This window comes from Mus caroli, chromosome X, assembly GCF_900094665.2.
Source record: "Mus caroli chromosome X, CAROLI_EIJ_v1.1, whole genome shotgun sequence".
Classification (NCBI taxonomy): Eukaryota; Metazoa; Chordata; class Mammalia; order Rodentia; family Muridae; genus Mus; species Mus caroli.
This window is the reverse complement of record NC_034589.1, coordinates 42,142,738-42,156,836: the sequence shown is the minus strand read 5'-3', so window position 1 is coordinate 42,156,836 and position 14,099 is coordinate 42,142,738. Positions and strand designations below refer to the sequence as shown.

The window sequence follows — 14,099 nt, the reverse complement described above, 5'->3', positions numbered from 1 at the left end:
TACCCCATATCATCCTGTCTTAATTCGCCATTCTCACTCCCCTTTATCCTGTGCCATGTCCCCTTTACTATGTATCATGCTTCCCTCTTGTCCTAGATTATTCCCTTGTCTTCATACACTATTATCTATTCTCTTAATTTCATATCACACTTTCTTTATACCACATCACTCTCTATATCACATGCCATGCCCTCCTGTTTTTCCACTATCTTTTCCTTTTATCCCACACAGTAGCTTCCTCTTTATCTACAATCACCCCACAGGTAACTGGTACCCTGTTACCTCCTTCCCTTTGTTCCCCATCATCCTTGCATTTTATGTGGTCATCTCCTCTTCCATATTCTTGATCATCCCTCATCTCTTGTCATCCTATATTTTTTATTCTCTATTGTCCTACTTTCTTATACCATATCACTCCATCTTCTTTACCCATTACAGTGTATTCCCTTTAACCCATGTCACCCCTTCCTCTTTATCCACAATCTCCCCTTACCCTTATACTATGTCATCCCCTCCTCTTTATTACCCATCATCTTTCCCTATTATGCCACATCATCCCTCTTCTCTATTCCCTGTGACCCCTGCTATGCAATGTCATCCACACTTCTTTATCCTCAATCACACCTCTTTCATACCCCATATCAACCCCTCCCCTTTATACATTGTCTATCCCCTTTATCCCTTACCACCTCTACTCCTTATTTGCCATTATCTTTCCCCTTTATCCCATACCATTTACTCTTCTCTATCCATAGCTACCCCTTCCCCTTATACCATGTCGTCCCTTCCTCTTTATTGCCTTTCATTATTCCCTATCAGGCCATGTCATCCACTTTTCTTTATTCCCTGTCTTCCAGTTATTCAGTTTCATCCCCACTGTTTTATTCCCCATCCCCACTCTTTACCCCATATCATCCCTTCTTTACTCAGCCCTCCTTTCTCTCCTTTAACTTATGCCATCTCCTTTTGATTCTCCATCACCCATCTCCCTTAACCCATATCATTCCCTCCTCTTCATCCAACATCATCGCTCCCATTTATTTCATATATCTTCTTTATACCCCTTAACTCTCTTTATCTCACCTCATGCTCCTTCTTTATTCCCCATCACCCCTTATTTCATATCACCCACTCCCCCTTTTTTATTCCACATCTGCTCTCCCTTTTATATCATGTCATCTCTTCTTCATTTCATATCAACCCCTCCCCTTTATTCATCTTTCTTGTGTTAATTCCAGCTTCAGATCTTCACTTGGAGCTTCCCAAATTACAGGCCCCCAAATTGTAAGTGAAAAAAAAAAACACACTGTACACCATGAATATGCTGCTGTCACAACACAGATGTTTATTAATGATGAAATGCCAGAGAAGTTTGAACAATCACAAATCTTCGAGCTCTGTGGTTGTTACCCATTGTATGAACAGTTTCTATCCCTCAATACAATACATTCTTCACTCTAAGGACCTTAGCTGTTGTTACTCATAAATATCAGTTATAGTTTGGATGTCATACTTAACCCATATCAGTGTTTTACCAGAGCAAGTCCCGCAAATTTGTACCGTCCTGTATAGAGGATCTACAGAGACGATAAATAAGAGTGTTTGTAATCAGGTGATTTTTAACTACTTGAAACTATGTGTCTGTGCCTAACTAGTTGTTTTGCAGACATCAGGGGTGTGAACACCAGCTGTCTTTAAAACAGGTCCAGGACTAAAATCTATTTTTTTCCTCTAACTTTTGACCCCCAGAAAAGCTAGTTAGGCTTACACTTGAGGTTTCCCTGTTGGCATGTCCTGAGCAAAACTGCACAGAATTTTTTGGAGCGGCTGTTTGACGAGCCATTGGTCTAAATAATTTGAAGGGGAAAATTCTGAGGCGGTGGATTTGCTGCAGGGACAGGGCTATGAGTTGATGTGACACAATTTAGCATTAATTGTTGTCAGCTGTCAGTAGGCTGACCTAACATTCTAACATACCTCTTGAGGGCCTTTCCAGTGAGCTCTTGGGAGGAGGGTAGGAAAGTCAGGAAAAGCATGCAATACCCTTGGGGGGAGGGAAAGCACCTCGAGATTTGTGAGCTTCTCTGGGACAGATGTTTACCACAAATGTAACATCAATTAAAGGAAGGGGCTTCTGTAGTGAGAGGAAAGCCTAGATCAGGGGTAAAAGAGAAGGCAAGGTAGCACCAAAGCGCCTGGGCATGACACAGAAATAGCTCTGCTTTTACCACCTGAAGATACCAAGCATCCCCAGTAATGGGGCTGGCAGTGTATTTGGAATTCCCATCCTGACCCGAGCATCAGGTGGAACTCCTTCTTATCCTTAGTTCTTTATCTTCAAGACTCTTTTACTGTTTCCTGTGACATTCCAGGTCTACCCCCACCCTTTTCCCCTGTCTGGCAACTTAGAGAAGGGAAAACATCTAAGGAAAGAAGCGGGTGACAAATTTGCCCTTCTTCCCCCGGGGCACACGGGGCAGTGGGCGGTCTGCGTTGGGGGGGTTACCGGCTGCTCCTTCCTCTTTGTCAGGGGAACCAGCAGTGCTGGCAGGCACAGCAGGCTCCTCAGAGGGACCTGGAAAATAGTAACAATGTTAATCTCTTAGTTTTCTAGACTTCATAATTTGCAAATAGCTCAAGACACTAAAACCTGGTTTTGAGTCTCAAATACAATACAAGGCACAAAAGCAGAGCTGGAACTTCATTAAAATTGAGGTTTTCTTTAGAGTCTGAAATCCCATTAACTTCTGAATATTTTTCATAGGTTGGGATCACTTCCTCATTTGAGCATTCAACATTTGGGACTTAATCAGCTGCTGGGATCTCTTCAAGATTGGGAACAACTTCTGAATCTTGGGGTTCATCGTTATTTGGGGGCATTTACATTATCTGGCATTCCATTAATGACAGGGGCTTCATCATTACCTGGGATTTCATCAGCGTCTGAGTCGGTATCTGAGTCGGTATCTTCGTTGTTTGGAATTACATCAAGATAGGGAACCTCTGCAAGATCCAGATGGTCCTGGTCTTCAAAATCCGATTCGTCTTCAAAGTCATAGTTCAGGTTATCATTCAAGACCTCGTGCACATCTGGGGCTCCTTCGGGGTCTGAAATCACATGGAAATAAGGTAACTCTTCAAAGTTTGGGGTCTCCATAAGTTCTGGGATTTCATCAAGTTCTAGAATATCCTCAAGAGGAGGGAGATCATCAACATTTAAAGTATCATCACCATCCTCACCACCCATTTCCTCATCCTCACCATTATCTTCTTTATCAAACTCTGGGATGCCCTCAAGATGTGAACCGTGTCTTATTGGATTTCAAGACCTTGATCTTCCCACAAAACAACTCACTCACTGAAATATTCAAATACTAACTCCTCATTTATAGACATAACAATCTTAGAGTATTCACTTTCCTCAAGGGCCTTATCTTCATGCACAAACCTATCTCTCTGTAAGGGTTTGGTCTTCTGCAAAGGACTAACCATTGGGAGGGGCCTGACCTTTAGAAGGGAACTGACCTTCATCAAAGGGCTGGCTCTGAGCAAGGATAGCAGCCTGGGCTTCAGCAGAGTTTTCCACTGGATCAGAAAGTAAAGCATCCTCTTCCATCTTTATGCGAGCACTCCTGAATGAGAAAAAAAAATGAAGTTAGTAGGTTTGCACAAATTTTGTTAATATCAAGATAGTGTGACACTATAAGCCCTATAAGTTAAACATAAGCTAGCCAGGAAGTTAAAACTACTCACTGGATCTTCCTCAGATTCCGGCGTCTGATAAAATCCAGGGCTTCAGGGCTGGACTTCCACACACGCTTAGCAACCTCCTTCTGAATATGGGGGGGCACCTGAAAGTAAAAGTAGTAATCTTAATTGCATATCCCTTTTTATTTATACTGATCTTTATTAGGTATTCAGGACTGAAGGCACTGTGATCAGCAAATGGAGGGTTTTCTAGTCTTGGTTATCCACATGAAACTCTCCCTTATTTTGTGAACAGAAGAATGTGTGGAGTAAGTGTATTCAAAAATTCCTACTTACCTGGAAGAGGATGTCCCAGTTATCAATCATGGCACGGACAACATTGACAGATGCAACATAGTGATCAATCCCCAGTTTAGTCTTCCTGGATTCCTTGTTGGCCAACTTCCCCTTCTTCAGGAGAGCAGTTCCAAACACCAAAGCCAAGTTGGTGGAAGTCATTCGGTTACCTGGAACCTAGGTAAAAAAGTGTGATCAACCTTGAAGGGGTACTAGAAGCTATGGAAATAGATGTATAATCTTTTTATTGTTGGATTTTCTCTCTTTACCCGGTTGACAACCATCTTATTTTCACTATCCTTCCCCACAATTTTTTACCAGCTGTCCATCAATGCCAATGGAGTCTTCACAGTTCTCAGTGATTTTATGCAGTGCCTTCAGCAGACGTTCGAGAGTATCACTGTGGCAAGGTGGCATCAGATAAACCAGAAGCTGCAGGGCAGAAACCTGATCCTTGGGCTTCAGAGCTAGAAGAAGGAAAATAGGACTGGCTTAGAGGGCTAGCCTTAGCAGCAACCTGATATCAAAAGAAAAATATTTCTGCTTCATGGCTGCTAGTGACTGGAAAAAGTACCCGGGCAACATTCTTTTGCTTCCTCATAAAACATTTGACTAAGCTCAGGGTCTTTGAAAGCAGAAAGTGCCCTCCTCAACCTCAAAATTAAATCTCTATAGAGTCTGGGTTCTTCTTAGCCCTAAGGGCAAAGAGCTTCCAGAAGCTTAAGAGAAATTTCCAAGCAACAAATTTATAAGGGAACTGCAAGAGACACAAAAAAGCAACCGGGAGAAGGTTTTATTGATGTTTTTATTTTCATTAACAAATAATGACGGTGTAGTCTAGAAAGATATATTTCTTTTTTTTTTTTTCCCATGGGGAATCTCTAGCCTGGGCTCTTTCATTATGTTCCCCAGATTTGTATGTTTTTTTTTTCCCTTGCTCCAACAACAGAGGGCAGAAAACTCACTTGCAGTCAGGAGGAAGGACATGTACAGATCATCAGGCAGCAGAGGGTCCTTCATCTCACGAAAAAACTCCTTGAGGAGCTCAGCCACATCATGGACATTCACGCTGTCATCCAGTACAATATCCAGGCCTTTGTCAAATAACTCACGGAGCTAAATGAGGGGAAAGAAGATGTGAAATGTCTTCCTTGTCCATCATAGGCTGGGTCTTGAACAGTTCTTCAAGAAATGACAGGCTTCAGTAAAGATAGCTGGCTATATAGTATATCTAAGGGTCTATAAAGAAGACCTTAGCCCCCCAGACACACACACACACTGTCAATCATGACACTACCCTATGTGTATCAGAGAGCCTTTATTTCTATCTTCCCTTCCTTACCTAAAGAACAAAAATGTAAATAGAAACAGTTTACCTCAAGCACCCTCCGCAGAGAGTATTCAATGGTGAAAATCCCCACTGAGCTTAAGCCTGAAAGAAAAGACCAGAGATCCTGAGCATCTATGACCCCTGTTCCCCAATTATGTTTCCCTTGTTCTCCCTAAGCATCTGCATCCCAGCTTTCAATGGAATTATCAGGGCAATGCTACTCAAAGCTTCCATTCCATAACTTCTTTCTCTCCTTTTATAGAATATTCTTCCTTTTTTTTTCTTTTTCTTTTAGTTGACTCCTCCCTTGATTTAACCATTTATGGCTTCCTTACCATGTTTCTCAATGAATTTGCAACAAGTCTCAACAATCTGAGGGATTTGTTGAGCAATTGGGTTGAGGCTCATCTTCCTCTTGGATCCCAGAAGCCGCTGTCCAATAGGCGATGAAAGCTGGGAGAGCTGCAGGATCTGCAGCAGCAGGGCCCCGTTCTCCAGTTCATCTGCGCTATCTGCAGAAACTGCACCCTGTGGGGAAAGCCAGACTAGCTTGAAATGGAGGAGAGGGAACAACCGCTGGGACATTCCTAAGTGGTTGCTGAGTGACATGCAGAACTTGACAGTTTCTCTGTGGCAAGACAAGTCCCCACACCATAAGGACACACAGGCCTTGACCCCTTTCCACTGAGGGTCCATGCCTGAAACCTCTAAGACTGAACTCACTCGACGTCCACGGCGAGTGAACTCTCTAGGCAGGGTGGGCTCATTCCTCCTGCGACTGAAAAAGCGCCTCATGCGTCCAAGCATTCTTTGCACCACGTTTCCCCGACGACGACGACCAGTAGAACCGTTGATATCTTCAACCTGCATCGTGGGTGTCAGTTCACGCTGCTTGCGACGGGTAAGCTCGTTCACCAGTACCTCTTCCAGGCGGATGCCAAAGGTCTTGAGTGATGCAGCTAGGAAAAAATGAGAAATTTTAAAGATCATTAGGGGGAACGGCATGGGTTTATAGCACTCTTCTAAGCAATCGGTCCACAATGGATCCCACTCCCCCAGGCCCACAGCACCCCCCCCCGGAGAGCGGGATCCTGAAGTGGTTAGGTAAAAATCACTGAGTATCACTCAACTACCAGATGTGGTTCAAGGTTTCAACCCTGCCTACGTCTTGCCAGTGCAGGAACACCTTGAAGCAATGAGCAAGATTTCTTCAAATTGATCTGCCTGCGGTGTGTCCACAGGAAAGCTAAGGCAGGTCTGAGAGGACCAACAAAAGAGCCAGCAGCTATTCCTCCATTTCCTGATATAAACCCATGGGGGGGGGGGGGTTCTGGGAGGGAGAGCGAAGAGTCTTCAGGGGCAATAAGCATTGGACATTTCCAGTATCCAGGGCTACACTACCAGAAAGGAGGTTGCATTTTCTTTTCCAGAGGGAGAGAGAGAGAGAGAGAGAGAGAGAGAGAGAGAGAGAGCGCTCACCCCTGTCTTGTCCTCTCAGCATCAAAAACCACTTCTCCAGGGTGTTTGGACGGTCAGTGGGTAGAGCTATAGAAGAAGAAAAGAAAAAGACACATGCATTCACATACATAACGAATTGAGAAGTAACTGAAACATTACACTGATATAAAGCCACGAGAGGGGGGGGCGTTGGGTGCAGCCCCCCAAAAACAATGTTCGTTTTCGCCCAGCCTCAGTTTCCCTATCTGACAACAAGACTAGCCCCTCCTAGCACGTGCAAGGTTCCAAGAATTTAGCCTAAGCAGTTTAATGCGCCAGACGCATCTTACTATGAACCAGTAATTGCTCAGCACACTTAAAACATAAATTAAAAAGCTCAGAGGCGCCTCCGATCATGCAACAGGCGAGGGGAGGGGCTCTGCCTGCAGCGCCACCACGGGTGAGGGTCGCCAAGTTACTGCGGAAGCGCTCACGCGCGTTTTTGCCTTTGCTCCCTTTGCTGCGGTGAGAGAATCGGCGACACCTGGCTGTGTCTCGGCGCCAAATCCCGCAGTGGTGATTGCTAGCGGGGGTCTTCTTGCTCTTTGCTTCACTCAGTTCAGGCTGCACCAGGGGTGCGCGCCTGACGGTCCTGGTTCCTACCCTTGCACTTCCCAGTTTAAAGGAGCGCCCCTCGAGCAACGCGAACATCCCCCACCTCCCGTAGAGCCCGCAGCCAAATCTGTGCACAAACCCCTGAGGTCTCCCGAAGCGCTGGAACCCGGTCCTGTGCCTGGTCCCCGCAGCCAGGAGGGCTGGGTTGTGCTCGGAGCGCACCTCCCACTGCCAAACCTCAAGCCCGCACCTCTAGCCCGCCCTTTGCCGGGATTGGCGCGTGTCTCTCTGCCTCTTTCTCGCTGTCTCTATCTCTCTCAACCGCGCAGTCTCTTCCTGTCCCAGTCCTCTTTTAGAGTGTCCCTTTGAGCCTTGGTCCCTCTTTGCCCGATTCTCCCACCACACCTGGTGAGCCCGTTTCTTCACCTGTCCTCGCTCCTACCGGGCTTACGGTTCCCTCAAAACCCCAGGCTTCGACTCAACTCAACTAATTTTACCTTCTCTGAAATTTAACAAACAGTATTCAACTCCTGCCTTCCTCCGTTTCCAGGACACCAGGAGACTGGTCCCGTTCTGAGAGCAGTAATGACACTCTCTTCCTTTCCTAGACTTTCAATCTGCCCCACTCCGTCCGGGGGATCTACTCGCCCAAAGGCGAGGACTCCACACCCCGGATATAGCTCACCTCTGTCCGGCTTGAATTCAGAGAGGAAATGTCTGGCCACGAGTTCGTGGTAAGCAGTCTCTTGCAGCTTCAGGCGCTCCAGCTCAGAGAGGCTGTGAATGGATACCATGTCCATGCTGCGGTCTGAGTTCTGTCCTGGGGCTCCTCCCAGGACGCTCACTAAAAAAATGAAGGCAGACAACAACAGCAAAAAGGGGATGATTATGGGACATCGTGTCCTTATTGCCTTTAGAAAAGGAATGCAGCCACCCATTCTGGAATAGGATGATTATCAAGACTGCATCATCCAACTGTCACTGACTGGACCTGGTGGAAGGAACTATAGGGAGGGGGGTAAAGAGGGAGGGAAAACTGGGAGGTGGCTTCACCCTCAAGCTGAGCTGCCTCTGTGTTGAATATTCAGGGGAAAAGAAAAGAAAAACCAACTTAAAAAAAAATCACAGCTCTGAGTAGATAGTCCAGAAAAGAGAGAGAAAAACTAACAAAAATTAAGGAAAATAGTTTAAAAAAATAAGCAACCTTATATTTAAAAAACCCAGTTTGATACAACAATAAGACATAATATTTTCTATTAATTAATTACAACTCTGATAAAAATTTTTTCTTTTCTTTCATGATGATGCCCTAAGCTATCTGAGTTAGGTAAAAAGGAGGCATCTATCCAAGATAATGGGCACTGTAAATTTAAATAACTCTTTCAAAAGACAAGCTGGACACATGGATCTGGAGCCAAAATTTGTCCCCAGGCCTTTTGACCTAGTAATTCCCCTTCTAGGAATCTATCCTAATGAAATCTTGCTACAAACAGGAAACATCATATACAAATGAGACATCCACTAAAAAGAAACAAGGGAAGAAGGGAAGGAAGGAAGGAAGGAAGGAAGGAAGGAAGGAAGGAAGGAAGGAAGGAAGGGAGGGAGGGAGGGAGGGAGGGAGGGAGAGAAAACTCACAAACAAGATTACTTACATAGTTATGTAATAACTAGTATGAAAAAATGCAACCATACATGTATGTTTATAAAGATGTTTTCAAGAGCAAATACAAAATACAGAAATTATGATTACTTGTATGTGAAGAAAAACATGCATACAGCACTGAAAGAAACACACCAAAATTCTAACAAATAGTCTTTAGTGGCAGGATTTTGTTTGTTGGTAGTTTTTCTCATTTTTTAAACCTGAAATACTTCATTTCTTGGAGGGAAAGTCAACTTTTATGAAAACAAACTTCATCTCCTAATTCTATACAGAATTAGCAACCACCATGAAATTTGTCTTAATATAATGGCAAAGGTGTTTTATATGGCCTTCCTCCATAGCCCTAAATGACACTGTGCTCAGACTGCACATCCCTCAGTGGATACCTCCCTGGACCCCACATAAGCATCTTTTATCACATTCTGTGGTACTCTTGTTCTTTCAGTGACTCATTAAAAGAAAAAAATCTGTATTAAAGAGAAATCTGTATTAATTGTCCACTTTAAACCAGGTACTAAATATTCAGGGGGTGAACAAGAGAATACTGCTCCCTTCATAAAAGATTCAATAATGCAGTGAAGGACATACACAGGTTAGCAACAGTTTGCAAAATCTTTTGGTATGTCAGCTGGCAAAGGTATAAAGAAAAAATACTGTGAGAATATACAGGAGAAAATATCTAAGTCTGCCTGGAAATGGGGGTGTGGGGGCAAAGAGACAAAGACAGAGAGATAATGGCTTGTGCAAAGGAAAAAATGGAAGAAAGATTGTTATCTACTAAAGCAATATGCAGAAGTTGGGAGAAGATAAATCATGAAAGGCCCCATAACACCATGTTTAAGATATAGACTTTTTTTTCTCTAGGCAATAGGGCACTACTATAGGGGTTTAGGCAGGGAGTGACAGAGTCACAGCTTTACCTTTGTTAAAAAAAAAATACAGAGTCATGAAAACCCTACTTTGTGTAGAAAGTCTGAAGCAAGTAGATTAGCTAAGGGGCAAAGGGCTAGTGATGTATATCAGAGATCCTGAATGGAAATAACAAGGCATAGGGCTAAATTAATTTTGTTTATGGCAAATTTGGGACATGGAGAACTAAGACTTTTGACAAAAACAAGCAATCCTATACCATTTTTCTAAGCTTAACTCTCATGAAGGTTTACAAATATGTTCTATATATTATTCTTAGAGGAGCTTAAAGATCAGTAATATAGCTGTGACAGATAAAAGGTAGGAAAAAGGTTAATCATATAATGTAAACAAATGAGCAATGCTGTTTAAAAAGAAAATATACTTCTTGGGTTTTATCAACAAAATTCTCTTTTCCTCACATACCTTAATGCAAGTCATAGATATAAGAAATGCTTGTTGGCTAACTGAGGCACAGCATGAGAAAGAATGAGGACTTTTCCTGTGGCTTTCAGATGAAGCCAAGATGAAAGCCCATAGATTCTAAAATTCCTTCAACTGCAAAGCACATACCCTGAACCCACAGTGAACACCAAAGCTGGACTACCAAATAACCACAAAGTAACCATTTTAACCAAAGGCATATATGCATTTAAGTGCAGTTGCATACGAAACTTCTAGCAAACCCCACTTAAAATAGCAAATCTAAAATCCATCAATGAGGGTCTCATCTCAATACACAGTCTAGCTTTGGCTTAAAATCTCTAACATCACAGTCCCCCTCCCCTTATCCCAATCCAAACATCTTTGTACCTGTCTTGGAGTTTCAGCTATTTCTTCTTGTAGCTTACCAGAGCTGTTCACTCAGAGAGCAGAGCTGCTTCTCTCCTCAAAAATACAGGATGGAAATAAATCCCTCCCCTCCACAGAAAGAAAGGTAAGAACAAACAGTGAAACCTCAAATCATCATCAGCCCAAAAAGGAGAGGGAGAGAGAGGAGGGGGGAGCTTTTGAGAGATGAGTCAGCCTAGATGCTTACAATTCCGAGGGAAATCAAAGGCCTTACAATAAACCGTTTGTCATTGCCTCCCTGCTTGAACATACAGGGCTGAACTTAACAACAGTCATAGGCTGCAGTACTGCCAACAAAATTGACTCCATCTTGCATACCTTCAACGCTCTCAGATCACCAGTAGGCCCCAAGACTACAGCAGAGCTAGGAAGGCTAAAATGCCCAAGGAACAGCCAATAAAGAGTAGAAGAAAATATACAGGGTTCAACAGGAAGAGACAGGCATAAAACAAATTCTTTAGATTTAACCAATCTATTTGTCCTCAGGCCTGACTCTCCAAGCTGGACACAAAAGAAGGCTCACCACAGGGAACAAAATGCAAAGAGACCTCTCTTGCTTCATCGTCCTCCCCTCCCCACTTCAGTATGTTCTAGCACTAGCTTGAAATGGCTATGAGATTAAAAAGATACCAAGAAGGAAGGTGAAAGCAAACCAGCTGAATTTTGGTCTAAAATTCAAGTTATTTGCAAAAGTAATTTCTTTACACAAACACATTCAGGGGACAAAAAAGTTAGAACCAAAACCAAGCTTTATTATTTCTTAGCTATATAAGCATAGGAGAACCAGTTGATTCTGAGTCTTGGTGAACCACTCTGAAAATAGGGAAATGACATAGCTTCCATTTCCTCAGTTACATGGTAAATGACTACTGTGTATGTAATAAGTAGCACTGCTTTTTTTTTTTAAATAAAAATGTAATATCAAAGATTCTTTTCAGAGGGCCCAAATCCATCTTAAACTACCAGGCTGCTAAAGTGATTACATAAAATAGGAATTGGTATCAATGCATTGATCAGTCTACTCTGTTCAATTTCTACTAAGTTTGAATTAAATTAGCACAGATGAAGATATCTGGGGATCCATTAGGAAAAGCTCTGTCTTCTTCACTCTTCAATTTCAAGCATTTTTAATCATCTTGCAAGAGTCAGAAAAACTAACAGCATAATTAAATATTTCAAATGCTGTTATTCTGATGAGTAAAATGCAGATATATCCACAAATGTATTTTTCTTTCCAACCATCCGGTTTTTCCATGTTACCAGCAAAAGAACATACAATATTATTTCGATCAGCAAAGGAGTTTCGAAATGAATAGAGAGCACGCAGGAGAAGCTGAACAAAGGGCAGTATTGAGCAATGCAAAGGGTTGAGCACTCTTAGGTGGCATCAAGCCTATTCTCCATGTCCTCCTGAAATGCATGGCACAGATGGAGAAACAAATTAACTTTAGGAAGGTCAACCACTTGAACATGGAGAGGACAGAAATGTTCTGAGCAAACCATAAATTCACAGCCCTCACAGTGTGGAGACCTAATGTACTCCATTGCTCCCACCAAATAAGTTAGGATTGGTCTAACTCTCACCAGTAAACATAGATGGGGAAAAAAAACCCCACAGGGACCACGCTGACACAGTGGTTGAAATCTCTATTAATTAGGCACCTTGTGGCATCATTAGAATTTTACTCCAAGCCATTAAAAGCTCCTTGGTGTTTGGGAAATTGATAGTGCAAGGGGCTGGGTGTCCAGAAGGTATCACATCTACATCATTCAAATGTGTACAGGCAGTGACGATGCATAAAGACATCCCCATTAATACATCACAACCTGGGAAAAAGATACAGGGCTCTAGCTGAACACATCTGGGCACCAATTTGATCTGCTGACACATTACCTCATTCATCTCTAGCATTAATGAGTTAGCCTTTAAGTTGTTATCCCATAACCTCTATTTCAGCAAAGGCTGCAGATGCAGTGAACAAAATGACTCATTTTAGCCTGTGCAGTAGTGATGCCCCAAGATAATTAAATCTGGGGACAGCGTTCTTCAATCCCTGCAGTCAGCCCATCATGCCAGGACAGAGGCTCATAAACTGAAGGTAGCAATGTTTAAATATCTCAAGCAAAGCCCTGGGTCTAAAATCCTCTTCCAAGAATATTGTACTATGGGGATCAGAGTTAAACTTAACTATCACCTTGTCCAAAACCTCTTCTGCATTTCGGGAAACTGAGGCTCAGAGAGAAATGGGATTTTTTTTCCAAGGCAGCACAGCCACTTAATAAGAGACTGGACATGAATCCATTTCTCAGTGTCAGGGCATTTTCTACTACCCCATCTACAAATTCTCTCAATAGCTGGAAGATTTTTGCATTGCTAGATAATGAACTCAGAAGAATGAATACATAATAAAGTCTAATTCCATAAATCCAGAGGAAATCATATAGAAGGTAGGCAGGCACCAGAATTAACAGCATCTTTGTACAATTGTCATCCCATAGAATACAGTATGCCCTTTTTAAATTTTATGGACTAAAGAAAAAAATCTCCAGCTCAAGGTGGTGAAAGGCAATCTTTATGCTCTAAATATCCCAAAGGATGGTGTAAACAAGGCAATACAATATCAAATTCAAGATGTAGATTTTCTCAATGTTGTCTGCAGTATGTATCGGGGTACATAACAGTGTTGCCCATCACAAGCTGTGTCATCATTTCCATCTTTTAGTTGCTATTTCTATTAAATAGTGGCAAAGGAGAGAAAAATAAGATGTTCTATAAATGGGTGGTAAAGTAATAATTAATGTTTAATTTGCCTTGTGTTTCTCATTTTTTCAAGTGCTTTCTATAAGTACTTTATGTCTAGGCCCTGCCACACAGTAGGTGTTCAATAAGTGTTCTTTAGGTGAATCATAGGATTATAAACTCTAAGGGTTTGTGAGAATATAAAGCTCTTACAATTAAAACAGCCTATCCATGATTCATGAATAAATGAATCATGCCACTTCTTCCAACAACCCCTGGAAAGGAGGTGGGCTGGGATTATCTCCTCTTCACAGACAACAACAAACTAGAGCTCTGGAGAACTCCTGGCTTAACTAAAGTTATACAAAAAGCATCTGAGAAGTGGGAATAAAGGTTCTCTGGTTCTCTCTGTCTCCTCTCTGTCTCTATTTCTCCCTCACTATCTCTCTTTATCTGTGTCTGTCTCTGTCTTTCTGTGTCTGTCTCTGTCTCTCTCTGTCTCTCTCTCT

General features: G+C 42.6%; 1 protein-coding gene across 7 annotated transcripts in view; it reads right to left on the bottom strand.

Annotated features, from left to right (window-relative positions):
* Positions 1-1,320: 1,320 nt before the first annotated feature.
* The window catches only part of Arhgap36 (Rho GTPase activating protein 36), a 51,831-nt gene continuing 39,052 nt past the window's right edge, over positions 1,321-14,099 (bottom strand). For 3 of the 7 annotated variants that reach the window (XM_021153563.2, XM_021153562.2, XM_021153561.2), the window contains exons 2-13: positions 8,112-8,270; positions 6,854-6,919; positions 6,098-6,333; positions 5,710-5,902; positions 5,421-5,476; positions 5,010-5,160; positions 4,363-4,511; positions 4,045-4,221; positions 3,754-3,851; positions 3,526-3,632; positions 2,926-3,108; positions 1,321-2,575 (exon numbers count right to left, since the gene is read on the bottom strand). In XM_021153563.2, the coding sequence (XP_021009222.1) occupies positions 2,424-2,575; positions 2,926-3,108; positions 3,526-3,632; positions 3,754-3,851; positions 4,045-4,221; positions 4,363-4,511; positions 5,010-5,160; positions 5,421-5,476; positions 5,710-5,902; positions 6,098-6,333; positions 6,854-6,919; positions 8,112-8,226 (1,683 nt within the window). In that variant the 5' untranslated portion in view covers positions 8,227-8,270 and the 3' untranslated portion in view covers positions 1,321-2,423. Of the gene's footprint in view, positions 2,576-2,925; positions 3,109-3,525; positions 3,633-3,753; positions 3,852-4,044; positions 4,222-4,362; positions 4,512-5,009; positions 5,161-5,420; positions 5,477-5,709; positions 5,903-6,097; positions 6,334-6,853; positions 6,920-8,111; positions 8,365-11,037; positions 11,195-14,099 lie in introns of those variants that run through there. The other 4 variants (XM_021153565.2, XM_021153566.2, XM_021153567.2 and 1 more) reach the window with 3 other exon arrangements.